The sequence below is a fragment of the Mastomys coucha genome, unplaced genomic scaffold (genome assembly GCF_008632895.1).
Source record: "Mastomys coucha isolate ucsf_1 unplaced genomic scaffold, UCSF_Mcou_1 pScaffold22, whole genome shotgun sequence".
Lineage (NCBI taxonomy): Eukaryota > Metazoa > Chordata > Mammalia > Rodentia > Muridae > Mastomys > Mastomys coucha.
Genome location: NW_022196905.1, coordinates 243,805,227 through 243,819,341, shown reverse-complemented (window position 1 = coordinate 243,819,341; position 14,115 = coordinate 243,805,227). Strand labels below are relative to the sequence as shown.

Sequence of the window (14,115 nt, the reverse complement as noted above, 5' to 3'; positions counted from 1 at the left end):
AAAAAGAAAGAAAGAAAGAAAAGAAAGAAAAGAAAAAAGAGGAGCAAAGGGCATAGCCCTCTCTACTCCCTATTCATTGCTAACCCTCGGAGCAGAAACAGCCCATCAAGGAGCTCTGACGCCTGCACTCCTTCACTGTCTGGTCTGCCTCAGGGAAGTCAGCACTCCCTGGACCCTCAGATGCCAGCTGTGATGGGTGTGTTTTCCTGTCCTGCCGTAGCACACAGCATCACAGGAAGGAGAGGAGGTTGTTGAAAAGGCTCCCGTTTCCCATGCTTTGTCAGCCCTTTTGTCACCACCCTTCCTGGCAAACTACAATCTCATATTGCCAGATAGCAGGAAGGCTCTCTGTCAGGCTGGCTTTCCTGACAAACCACAGGACAGCCTGCTCACATGTCCGCTCTCCTGGGGAAGTGTGAGCCTGGGGACCTTCTGGCCCTGACTGGGTGTGGCCTGGTGAGCTGTTCTTCAAGTTCCTAGTGAGTTCCTCTTGCCTGTGAACTATAGGCAGATTCTTCTTTTCATCGTATATATCTTGAGATAAGTGTTTACTATGTAGCTGAGGCTGTCCCCCAACTCACAATCCTGCTTCACCCTTCTGAGTGCTGAGATTATATATATATGTCCACTGCTCCTGGCTTCTCTCTTCCTTTCTTTTCTTTTCTTTTCTTTTCTTTTCTTTTCTTTTCTTTTCTTTTCTTCTGTTATTGGATCTGTCCCTGTTGCTCTTTTTCTTTGTGTTGCTGTTGTTTTTAATTACTGTTGTTTTTAATTAAGAGTCTAAGCTTTGTAACTGCAGTCTTTTTAGAACTGGAGGAAGCCAAGGCAGTCACTTAGTCCATAGCTGTTGGAATAGTCTAGTTTTAGCTCAGCTCCTTTAGACCTGGAGGACATGAGAAATTTTCACAGTTACCTGAAACTTCCATCTACCCGAGCATGTTTCATGGGTTGTGATATAATATGATAAGCCTATAAAAGACACAGAGTTTGGTGCAGACAGTAGTGTGAGGCACACAGCGCTGACACAGACTTGCACGTGTAAGGACATATGTGACACCGATCCATGTTTTCATCCTTCTTTCTCCCCATGTCAATTAGTAGAACCATAGCTTCTAGCCTTTGCAGACATGAAATAAAGGAACTTGCTGGTGCCCTGAGCAGCGTCTAGTCTAGCACCCGTTGTGTTTCCTCACAGAGCTTGTCTGGTGTCCTACACCCCACCCTACATGCCATACCCCACACCCCACCCTCCACTGCAAGGATCACTGCACAGCACCATCAAAGAAGCAGTGTCACCTGGGATAGAAGTGTAATTCCTCAAGCACCTCTCTGGGGTGGGTGCCATACTCTCTGGGCAAGATTCCTGGGTGGTTCTGATGCAAACTACGGATGAAGGATCACAGACCCAAATGTCTTTGTTGTCAGTTAAAGAAACTGAAGGGCTGGGGATGTAGTTCAGTTGGTAGAGTGTTTTTGCCTGAATGTATGAAAACCAGGATTCAGTCCCAAGAACCGCATAAGACGTAACCCACTCAGGTGGTGGTATATGTTGTAGGAATTTTAAATCCCGGCCCAGGGTTTCTACCTTGCCTTTGGTTTATTGAGTTCCTGGATAAAAAAAAAAAAAAAAAAACCACACACACATAGCCTTTATATTTACAATAAGCCTTAATAAGCACAAGAGCTGGGCAGATGCCTGGCCACCATGATATTAGAATCTACTTTCCTTCCAATACTCCCGAATAATTATTTACTACTTAATATGTTTCATCTGGGCTGCTCATAACTCCAATTGACCAGCCCTCAGGACCATGTTTTTATGGTTCAGCTAACCCATGGCAGGTTTCTCCTTCCTTCTGTCTTTATTCTCCCCTCCCCCTAACTCCCCTCTCCCTAACTCCCCTCTCCCTGCCCCAAGCCCAGGAACCCTAAAGCTCACCCATGTCTCTTCTGCCCAGCTATTGGCTGTTGGCATCTTTATTCACCAATTGGAATAACTTGGGCCAGGGTCACAGGAGCTCTGTGCAAACTCTAGGTCTTGGGGCCGCACTTAGCATTAAAATAGACAGTAAAAGACAAAACCTCCACAGGAAATACCTAAAGTCCTAGCATTTAGGCAGTGGGGCAGGAATTATTTTTTGACTCAGTTATGAGTTGAAGGACAGCCTAGGATATATGAAAAAATAGTGTTCAAAAAAGAAAAGAAAAGAAAAGAAAAAAGAAAGCGGGCCAGTGAGATAGCTCGGTGGGTAGAGGTGCTTGCTGCCAAGGCTGAAGAGTGGAGTTTGTTCCCTTGATCCCACATGCTGGAGGGAATGAACTGACTCCTCAAAGGTTTCTCTTGACTCTGAGACCCAGAGGTAGATAGAGCTAGGGTGCATGAAGCTTGAGTTCAGTCCCCAGTGCCCCAAGCAAAAGGAGGAAATGGAGCTGAGGCCCAGGAATTTAAGAAAGGATAACTATATAACTTAGGTCTCGGGATGTAGGCACAATTGCTTTCCCTGCTTATTAAGGAATTATTTTAAAAGATTTATTTATTTTATGTGTGTGAGTACATACTGTAGCTGTACAGATAGTTGTGAGCCTTCATCTGGTTGTTGGGAATTGACTTTTTTAGGATCTCTGCTCTCTCCGGTCACCAGTCTGCTCTGTTCTCTTGTTCCCTGCTAGCTCCGGCCCAAGGATTTATTTATTTATTATATGTAAGTACACTGTAGCTGTCTTCAGACGCACCAGAAGAGGGCATCAGATCTCATTACAGGTGGTTGTGAGCCACCATGTGGTTGCTGGGATTTGAACTCAGGACCTTCGGAAGAGCAGTCGGTGCTCTTAACCGCTGAGCCATCTCTCCAGCCTGTATTTTTTTGATCTTATGTTTGTGGTGTGCATTTGTACATACTGTGTGTGGGAATGTATGTACGCCTTCAGGATACATATAAAGGCTAGAGGTTGATACTGGGTAATTTTATTTCTAATTTTGTGTAAGGGGTACATGTGAGTGCAGGCAGGTGCCCAAGGAGCTGCACTTACAGGCAACAATGAGCTGCCCAAAGTGGAGCTGCCTAATGTGGGTGCTGGGGCTTGAGCTTGGCTCTTCTGCAAGAACAGTAGGCATTCTTAACCACTGAATCAGCTCTCCAGCCCTATCTACTTTTTTTTTTTTTTTGAGACACTGAACCTAGAGCTGACCATTTCAGCTAGACTGGCTATCCAGTAAGCCCCTGGGCGCTGTCCGTCTGCCTCTATCCCCCAGCCCTAAGTACTGAGGTTATTTGTACATGCCACTGCACTAGGCTTTTACTTGGTTTCCAAACTCAAGTCCTCAAGCATGTCCAGCACATAGCAGTGAGCCAGGTCCCAGTCTCAGTTACAGAAGAGGATAAGAAGATCATTGTTCTTCTAGTTAGACTTCTGCCAAGGATTTTCCATAGATGGTGATGGATAAGTACATAAAAATATATTCCATAGTGAAACTGTAAAATCCAGGGTGAAGTTCAGAATGGCTATATTAATTATATAGAAATTCGCTGGGCAGTGGTGGTGCATGCCTTTAATCCCAGCGCTTGGGAGGCAGAGGCAGGCAGATTTCTGAGTTCCAGGACAGCCAGAGAAACCCTGTGTCAAAAAACCAAAAAACCATAAAACCAAAAAACCAAAAAAAAAAAAAAAAAAAATTATATAGAAATTCACTGAGCTATAGATAAGACTTTGGCTCTGGTTAATTTTGATGTATTTGTTTTATTTAAAATATTTTTTTGTTTAATAAAGCTTATAAAATTAATTAAAATTGAATATGCATGTCTGTATATATTTTATACACACACATTAAGTTTACTGATTCTTTTCTCATGGGCTATTATGATAACAAAAGAATGTTGCCCAAGCAGACTGACCCAGATAATTTAATCTCAAGAACTTCAGTTCCTTAGACAAGCCTCCCTGAACTCAGGTCAGGCCAGGTTCCTGCTGTGTAGTCTACGTTTTACTATATGGTCATTTGAACCCCTGAAGTGTAACTCTTCAAGTTAAGCCCATGACTGATACTGTGTTTCCCCATTGCGTGGCCCAGGACCTGACATACTGGGTAAATAAGACATTTATAGTTTCTACCCGTGTGGTCCATTTTGCTGGTGGACAGAGAGCTAGTATGGACATGTGACTGGGAAGGAATGAAGACATGCAGAGGCAGGAGTGAGCGGTTTCCTCTTTTTTCTTAAAGATTTATTTATTTTTTTATATGTAAGTACACTGTAGCTGTCTTCAGACACTCTAGAAGAGGGAGTCAGATGGTTGTGAACCATCATGAGGTTGTTGGGATTTGAACTCAGGACCTTCAGAAGAGCAGTCGGTGCTCTCTTAACTGCTGAGCCATCTCTCTAGCCTAAATGACAGTTCAGACAGCTAGGAGCCATCAAGCAGTAGCTGGGATTTGAACCAGGGTTCTTTGGATCCACAGTCAGTGCTCTTAACCACGGACCCACTACTCCAGCACTCTGCTGGTTTTCAAACTCAAAGTTTCTAGTAGTCAAGCCAGGCATGGTGGTGCACACCTTTAATCCCAGTGCTCAGGAGGCAGAAGCAGGCGGATCTCTGTGAGTTTGAAGCTATCGTGGTCTACATAGTGAGCTTCAGAACAGCCGGGACTATGTAGAGAGATCTTGTCTCAGAAAAACAAAAAGAAATATACTTTTATTTCCTGAGTATTATGTATGAATACCACATGCATGCCTGGAATCTGAGGAGGCCAGAAGACGGTGTTGAATCCCCTAGAACTGGCATTGCAGATGTTTGTGAGCGACATGTGGGTGCTGGGAGCTGAGCCCAGGTCCTCTGCCAGGGAAGAAAGTGCTCATAACCACTGAGCCATCCATTGCTCCAGCTCCATAAAACCTGTTTAATTAAAAAAGGAAAATGGGCGCTCTTGAGACAACTCAGTGAGTAAAGGCTCTTGCCATGCAAGCTCGGTAACCTAAATTCAGCCTCTGGAACCCACATAAAGGTGAGAAGAGAGAACCAACCCCACAGAGGTGTCCTCTGGCCTCTACACATACACCAAGGTACGTGCACCACACACACTATATATACACATACATACATGCATACACATACATGTGCAAACACATACAATAATAATGAATAAAAAAATTTTGTTAATGTATCTCCCTGGATGTATTAAACATAATACATGAAAGTGATGCCCTGGGCTGGTGAGATGGCTCAGCGATTAAGAGCACTGACTGCTTTTCCGAAGGTCCTGAGTTCAAATCCCAGCAACCACATGGTGGCTCACAACCATCTGTATGTAAGGAGATCTGGCTCCCTCTTATGGAGTATCTGAAGACAGCTACAGTATACTTACATATAATTAATAAATAAATCTTTAAAAAAAAAAAGAAAGTGATGCCCTTCTTGGTCTCCCTGCCCACCCTGCTGTATGAATCACTTTCTCTCAGACCTCTCAATAGAGACTAGAACAATGCAGGTGTCCTGAGCCCAGCCTGTGAGCCCAGCTTCCTATGGTATGTGACTAAGGAGCACAGGAGTTCTGAGGTGAACTGGGGCAGTTCCTGCTTGTTAAGGGAGCCGTAGCTAGATAGAGACTGGCAGTTTGAAACATGTTTACTCTTCTGAAAACCTGAGGTAAAAAGTACTCATGGGCCCCAGGGTAAAGCTCAGAGTATGGGCTGAGCATGTGGGAAGCCCTGTGTTCAACCCCAGCACTGCAACATTTAGATAAAGTTCTCAGAGACCCTGTCTCCTGCTGACAGGAAGCGAGCAGCAGTCTTCACTCAGTAATGCTCTTTTGACTTCCTGGAAGGAGAGCCAAATAAACTTATATACGCATGTATCTCAAGAAGACCCAAGTCTAACAGAAAGTTGAAGCGTGTTTGCATAGTTAGCCTCCAGGAGTTTTTCATGCTAATAAGCCTCCTGCTTTCCATGCTAATAAGACTCCCGGGTTTTGTGTTCAAAAACTCTTCTATTGGGCATGCTGAAAATGGGGTTTTGCGGGCAGTGGTGGTGCACGCCTTTAATCCCAGCACTTGGGAGGCAGAGGCAGGTGGATTTCTGAGTTTGAGGCCAGCCTGGTCTACAGAGTGAGTTCCAGGACAGCCAGGGCTATACAGAGAAACCCTGTCTCAAAAAACAAAAAAACAAAAAAAAAAAGAAAAGAAAAGAAAATGGGGTTTGATCCCATCCTCCATCCTCTTCCAAAACCACTTCACTTCCCCACCCTTTAGTGATTGTCACAAGCTGAGCAGAGTATTAATATAACAAATTCCTGGGTGGGCAGAACTGCAACTCGCAGTGGGTTTTGTGTCTGAGAACCTAATTATACCTCACTGGTCAGCCACTGTGTTTAACAGCCAAATGGCAATTGTCCCTAGAAATGACAGCTGTGGGAGAGCATAGGAGAGACTCCAGAAACATGAGTAGCAGCTGGGGACTCTTTCCCTCCTCCAAGGCCCCTCTGCAAAAGCCTGACCCCTGTCCTGGGCATGCCGGTCCCTGCCCTGACATGTGACAGTGCGCTATTGTCTTGTTATCCTGCCAGCACCTGTTGTGAAGCTTCAGTTGTCGAGAAGAGCAGGAGATAGAAGGGTATCCTGACCTGACCTGACCAGAGGCAGTGACGCCATGTTCTACAGGTGCTCCTCGCTATAGCAGAAGGGCTCAGCGATGAAGAGTTCAGGCCTGAGGCTCCTTTATGTGCTGATGATAAATGTTCTGTAGACTGCTTGAGGGTCAGGGTGGTTGGGAGGTAAGTCTGAAGGTAGCGTGGCCTACAGAGTAAGACCTTGTCTCAAGCCCCTGCTCCTCCAGAAGAAGAAAAAAGCATTTCAAAAGAATAAGCACAGAAACAATTTGCCTGGCAGCTGTGACACTGGGGAATCTTAGAAGTCCAAGTGAGAGGAAGAAGCTCTTGTGCTGTAGTCCATCCTCCTGGGATGAAGGTGAAAGTGAGCCGTTGGCTGTTGCTCCGAGCCAGGGACCTTACCTCAGCTGCCTCAGTTCATTCAGTCATTTTCCCTGGAAGGTGGATTGACTCATTGTACAGTTTAAAACAAACAAACAAACAAACAAGGCAAAAAGCCATACCCACACAAAACTCACACACATTGACGGGCTGCCAGTGTGAAGTGAGAAAAATTTTAATGACAGAAATTCCTGGCCCTGGTGCTCAAGTTTATCACTAATACTTGGCACTTTTGGGCTACTTGGCTGACTGGAGGCCATCCATCATGGGAGACATAGGTCATTTGTATAGTTTCCTTTTCTTTCTTTCTTTCTTTTTTTTTTTTTTTTTTTTTTTTTTTTTTTTTTGGCTACAAGATTTATAGTCAGTGGTAACCAGTGTTGTGGGGAAAGATGACCATGCTGAGCCTGTGGGCATTATGGATTCTGTGGACAGAATCTATCCATCAGGACAAGCTGTGCCTAGTAGTGAACCACCGGAAGTCAATTGTACCCCGTCTCTGTCTCACCCGAAGACACTAAGAAAACATGTGTAAAACAAAGTAGCGGACAGCAGGACTCTTGTAGATCTGCACACCTAGAGTGGTGTGGGGAACAATAAGGGCCCGGGACAGGGACATCAAGGTTTGGAGGTGGGCCTCAAACTACACAGCACCTCTGTGGTTCATCTGGATGGCTCTCGTGTGCCCAGGAGCACACACTGTTCAAGATGCTCTTCCATCAGAATCAGGAACTCTTCCCCACCCCCATCCCCACCCCCACCCCTGAGCCAGGGTTTCTCTGTGTAGCCTTGGCTGTCCTGGAACTCACTCTGTAGACCAGGCTGGCCTCCAATTCAGAAATCCGCCTGCCTCTGCCTCCCAAGTGCCGGGATTAAAGGTGTGTGCCACCACCGCCCGGCCAGAATCAGGAACTCTTAAGTTGTCCCTCTCGAAACTTCCCACTTCCCTGGCTATGATGGGATCTGGTTCCACCTGCCCGCGCATTTGTGCTGAGCCTCTCTCTGACCATGCGGCTCTTGAACACAACTGCACCATCTCGAGTGAGCAGAGGGAGGACCATGGTAGGAAAAAGAGCTAAAGGAAAAGCTTGGAAGGCTCTCTGGTCAGAAATCAAGGTCCTATCAGTAGGACCACTAATAGGATTTTGTGTTTTTTCAGTGCCTAGGGATTGACCCTAAAGCACCGCTGGGCAAGAGCTGGGTTGAATCCCAGCTAATCCTCTTTTGCTTTTTATTCTTAGACTAGATCTCTATGAATTTCCAGGCTGGAATTGAATTGATAGGCCCGGCACGTTTGTACTTTTAAATTTTATTATTATGGTACAGGTGTATATAGGGTGCGTGTGTGTGTGTGTGTGTGTGTGTGTGTGTGTGTGTGTGTGTGAATGCAGATGTGCTTGTGCCACAGAGTACATGGTGAGTGGCTCAGCAGACTTCCTGGAGTTGGTTCTTCCTACCATAGATCTGGAAGATTCTATTGTACTTAAATCATCAGGCTTGCATAGCAAGTGCTTCCCCCAAGCCCCCATTGGGCCATCTTGCCAACCCTAATTCTTTTTAAACAAGGCCTTTTTGTGTAGTCAAGGTTGGCCTCCAACTCACAGTCCCCCTGTCTCTAACTCCCAGCTGCTGGAATTACAGGCAAGTGTTACCATGCCTGGAGCCAGGACTTTGACCCTTACTCTAATTGACATATAAATCGGGGCTGGAGAGATGGCTCAGCAGTTAAGAGCACTGGCTGCTTGCTCTTCCAGAGGTCCTGAGTTCAATTCCCAGCAACCACATGGTGGCTCATAACCAATGGGATCTGATGCTCTCTTCTGGTGTGTGTCTGAAGACAGTTACAGTGTACTCACATAAATGAAATAAGTAAATCTTTTTTTTTTAAAAAAGGAGAGAGAGATAAATCCATTGGAAAGTTTTGTGGGAGAAGTTAATCTGAAAGCCATATTAAGTTTTGTGTTAGATTCCCATCACTAGAACAGGGCAGCAGGGAAAGAACTGGGGGATGGTCGGGAACTCAGTGGCCTGTTCAAAAAGCACACACTCCAGTGGCCTTGCTGCTGAAGGGTTCCCCAGTAGCACCAAGTGGTGGGGACCAAGCCTTTGACTCATGGCCTTTAGGGAATGTCAGGATGCACACTGTTCATCCTGGTTCAAACAGGTTCAAACAGAACTACCCTGACTGTCATGCCAGAGCAGAAGCAGAGACCAATTATGTGACTTTGGGGATAGCTGAGTCTGACCTTGAACTCCTGACCCTCTTGTCTCGTCTTCTAAGAAATGACAGTTGGTATAATCTGAGAAAAAACAAACAGTGACCACCCGAGTGAGGAAAGTGGTGGTCAGGACAGCTTAGATTCTGGGTGCAGCTTAAAGATGAAATCTACAGGATATATTGAAAGTTGGATATGAGGGGTGGGGGAAATGGCTCAGTAAAGGGCTTGCCATGAGAACCTGAGCCGGGGTGGGTTCCCAGCATTCCCAGCACCCACATAAAGCAGAGCATAGCAGCACATGTCAGAAATCCTAGAGCTGGGGTGGCTTGCTGGCCACCAATGTATCCAAATCCAGTGAGAGACGGTGCTCAATAAATAAAATGGCCTGGTGTGGCAGTAGATGCCTGTAATCTCAGTACTCAGGAGGCAGGGGCAGGAGGATCTCTGTGAAGCCAGCCTGGTCTACAGAGTGAATTCCAGGCCAGATGTGACTACATAACTACATATGGAGATAATGTCTCTTAAAAAAAAAAAAATGTTAGTAGAAGACAGCTGACTGGGCAGTGGTGGCGCACGCCTTTAATCCCAGCACTTGGGAAGCAGAGGCAGGCGGATTTCTGAATTGGAGGCCAGCCTGGTCTACAGAGTGAGTTCCAGGACAGCCAGGGCTACACAGAAAAACCCTGTAAACAAAAAACAGAACAAAAAAGAAAGAGAGAAAAGAGAAAGAAGACAGCTGATGCTAGCCTATGGCCTCCGTGGGCACGCCTTATGTGACCAGCTCCATGTACACTCCACATTCAAGCATATACATTTGCATACACCACACAGACACAAAATCTTTCCAAATAGTGGCATGAATAGGGTGCCTCCAGTGATTTTTTTTTTTTGACCCAGGAAATTTAGATGCAGAAGATTTGAGGGATAGAGTCTCCAGATCCCCGTTTTGGATCGCAACTCCACCTAGAATGGCTTGGGAGGGAGAGATGCCTATCTTCTGTCTACTTCCCCATCACTTTAAATACCACATAGTCTCTGGCTGTGTCCAAGTATCTTAGTTAGGGTTTTACTACTGTGAGCAGACACCATGACCAAGGCAAGTCTTATGAAGGACAACATTTAATTGGGGCTGGCTTACAGCTTCAGAGGTTCAGTCCATTATCATCAAGGTGGGAGCATGGCAGCATCCAGGCACGCTTGGTGCAGGCAGAGCTGAGAGTTCTACATCTTCATCTGAAGGCTGCTAGTGGAAGATTGAGCCCACACCCACAGTAACACACCTACTCCAACGAGGCCACACCTCCTAGTAGTGCCACTCCCTGGGCCAAGCCTATTCAAACCAGGACACCTGGCGTACACCCAGGATGTCAGTAATTACCTGTCTTAGGTCACCCCCCACCCCTTTGCTTGTCTTTGTCCCTGCTCTTTTAGCTCCAGGAACTCCGTCCTCCCTTGGTCCTGGCCATCCCCAGTACCCACCACACTATGGAAAGGACTTACTCTAGCAGTTACTGAGACCTTTTCAATGTGATCTAAGTCTCCCTCTGTTCCAGATCACCTGTTTCTTGCTATAAGCGACATTCCTAGGAGGGGTGTGTGTGTGTAGACTGAATGTTTTGTAGTCCAGATCTTCTTGGCTCCACCCCCACCCCCACCCCAAATGCCGAGATTATAGGCATATCCCACCTTGTTGGGCCTGAGAAATAAATTTGTGTGGTGGTAGTGGTGGTGGTGCATACCTTTGATCTCAGCACCTGGGAGGAAACGGCACGCAGATCTCTTGAGTTCGAGGCTACAGAGTGAGTTCTAGAGTAGCCAAAGCTACCCCAAGAAACTCATCTCAAAAACAGAGGATTGTTTTTCCCCCCTATAAGGAACTTTGAACTTTTCCGATTGTCTTTTGTCATAGGAATTGGGAAGAACGTCGTGTGTGAGAAGGCAGCGACATCCGTGGACGCCTTCCGGATGGTGACTGCATCTCGCTACTACCCACAGCTGATGAGCCTGGTGGGAAACGTTCTGCGCTTCCTGCCTGCCTTTGTGCGCATGAAACAGCTGATTGCCGAGCACTACGTTGGGGCCGTGATGATCTGCGACGCCCGCATCTACTCCGGGAGCCTGCTCAGCCCCAGCTATGGCTGGATATGTGATGAGCTTATGGGTGGCGGGGGCCTGCATACCATGGGTACCTATATCGTGGACCTGTTGACCCACTTGACTGGCCAGAAAGCCGAGAAGGTGCATGGGCTCCTCAGGACCTTCGTGAGGCAGAATGCCACCATCCGTGGCATCCGGCATGTCACCAGTGATGACTTCTGTTTTTTCCAGATGCTCATGGGTGGGGGGGTATGCAGCACAGTGACACTCAACTTCAACATGCCAGGTGCCTTTGTGCATGAGGTCATGGTAGTGGGCTCAGCGGGGCGCCTTGTTGCCCGGGGAGCTGACCTCTATGGGCAGAAGAACTCTGCTGCACAAGAAGAGCTGCTGGTGAGAGACTCTCTGACTGTGGGCGCAGGGCTCCCCGAGCAGGGTCCCCAGGACGTCCCACTGCTTTACTTGAAAGGTATGGTCTATATGGTTCAGGCCTTGCGTCAGTCCTTCCAGGGGCAGGGGGATCCCCGCACCTGGGACCGCACCCCTGTCTCTATGGCTGCCTCATTTGAGGACGGACTGTATATGCAGAGCGTGGTAGATGCTATTAAAAGGTCTAGCCGATCTGGGGAGTGGGAGACTGTGGAGATGCTGACAGAGGAACCAGATGCCAACCAGAACCTAAGTGAAACACTTCAACGGAACAACCTGTGAGTCTGCACATGAGCTTCCTCCCACGGGCCAGAGGGACCAGGGAGGGCACTGAGAGCTGGGATTGACTGTAGCAGAGACATAGTGTCTTTTGTTTAGTAAATCAGCTTGGGCCAGGGTTAGGAGCCAACTGAAGGAGGCCAAGGAAAAAGCCCATCCGTCCATCATTGACTCCTCAAACTTGCAAGGCAGCCAACGCTCCTGCTGTCATAGCTTAGGCTAGCAGTTGTGCAGGATAGGGCTGTAGCATGGCCCCTGGTGGTTCTGCCAGTGAGCGGGCCAGTGAAGATCAGTCTGTAGGCTCTTCAGGCTGAGCTGTGGTCTCACAGGATGAGAAAACCCAACAAGGAACTAGCTTGGTTGGGTCCTTAGGGGAGACGGCCAGAAGCCTTGCCTGTCTTAGACCAGGGCACCTCAGGACTGGAGAGGGCTGTGACAGGTCATCCCTTAGGGATCTTTCCCCACCCTCCCATGCCATCTGACCCTTTCAGCCCCCTTGCAAGCCCTTCCAAGAGAAAAGGAGGTTTCTGTCTTATACAGAACTCGAGGGAGGAGGGCCCCTGACTTGGCAGAGAGGAGACAAAGGGGAACTGTAGAACATCTGAGAAATGTCAGTAAATAAGTCAGAAAAAAAGTGACATCATGGTGTGTGGTCGTTTGTTTGGGGTTGGGTTTCTTTAATAATGGAAGGCTTGTTTATGCCTGTAGATCCTTTGTTTTTTCTCCTTTCTTCATGGGCTCCAGAGCAGCTTTGAGCTTATGGTTTAGCTCATGGCTGAATCCCGAAAGTTCTCCAAATATCTGCAGCAGAGAGGCTCTGAGGCTCCCTCTTAGGCTGCTGCCCAACCTGCCATTCCAAGAAGACAGGATGATGAGCCTAGGACGCCTTAGCCTGGATGTCATGAAAAGTTCTTTTCTTTCTTTTTTTTTTTTTAAGATTTATTATTTATTTATGTGTCTGTGTGTGTGTCTGTGTTTGTGTGTGCATGAGTACAGGTGCCCAAAGAGGCCAGAAGATGGCATCCGATTTCCTGGAGCAAGAAGTGGATGATGGCCAAGCAGTGGTAGGGCATTCCTTTAATCCCAGCACTTGGGAGGCAGAGGCAGGCGGATTTCTGAGTTCAAGGCCAGCCTGGTCTACAGAGAGTTCCAGGACAGCCAGGGCTACACAGAGAAACCCTGTCTCAAAAACCAACCAACCAAACAAACAAAACCCAATGAAGTGGATGGTGGGAACTGAACCTTTAACTCCAGCCCCAGGGTTCTGTTCTGGAAGCTGTGATGTGGCTCCAGGAGAGCCCTCGGGGAGGAGCTTAAGGAGGAAGGGGCCGGTGCACCCTTTGGAACAAGTTTAACTGGCACTACTTGAGCCAACCAGCAAGCCACCAGCTGTGCTTATTAACTGGCTGTCTTAGACAGGGATAGGCCAGAGCGGGGTGGGGGCTTGAGGAGGGAAGATTCTGCCCTCTCTGTTTCCCTTGTCAGTCTGATGGCTTATGAAGTCTCAAACAAGCCTATTCTTTCTCCAGTTTTCCTCCTTCTCATCTGGGCTCCTCACCAAAAAGGCCCGGGGAGCCCTTCCTCTTCCTCTTGGCCCACTTGTAGAAATCATCAGACCTATGTCCCTGTGCTGTCCTGATTTCAAACATCATCTTTGTGAGGCAAAGTAAGGTTGGAGTGCTGTTGCTGTGCTGGTCCTTCAGAGTAAACCAAGTTCAAGGCCAGCCTGGTCTACCTAGCAAGAGCATGTCTCAAAAGAAAACAAAATCTATGCCCATTATCTCTGACCAGGAGGATCAGAGAGGCAAAGTTGCTAGGTCGGGACGTTAGCTCTTGACCTTAAACTACCCTTATCCCAACACTTAGGGATCTTCTCTCAGACACCTAGGCATTGACCTTCTGCAGCAGGATTCCGCCTGGCCTGAACTATGAAGGCACTGCACAGTGCCCACCTTCAGGAAGCTAACAAGACTGCCCATTTCTAGTCTGCTCAGCTCAGCTCAGCTCCAGCTGTCCTTGTATGTGTAACTAATATGCCAAGATGCCACCTAAGTTGAGAATGGCCAGGAAGACCAAAGAAGAAAAACATTTTTTTGATTTTGCTTGTTTTTT

The 14,115-nt window shown here is 47.2% G+C and overlaps 1 protein-coding gene across 3 annotated transcripts in view; it reads left to right on the top strand.

Moving 5' to 3' along the window:
* The window catches only part of Gfod2 (glucose-fructose oxidoreductase domain containing 2), a 41,129-nt gene extending 28,488 nt beyond the window's left edge, over positions 1 to 12,641 (top strand). For 2 of the 3 annotated variants that reach the window (XM_031341223.1, XM_031341222.1), the window contains one exon: positions 11,108 to 12,641. In XM_031341223.1, the coding sequence (XP_031197083.1) occupies positions 11,108 to 12,006 (899 nt within the window). In that variant the 3' untranslated portion in view covers positions 12,007 to 12,641. Of the gene's footprint in view, positions 1 to 6,655; positions 6,764 to 11,107 lie in introns of those variants that run through there. The other variant, XM_031341224.1, reaches the window with a different exon arrangement.
* The last annotated feature ends 1,474 nt before the right edge of the window (positions 12,642 to 14,115 follow it).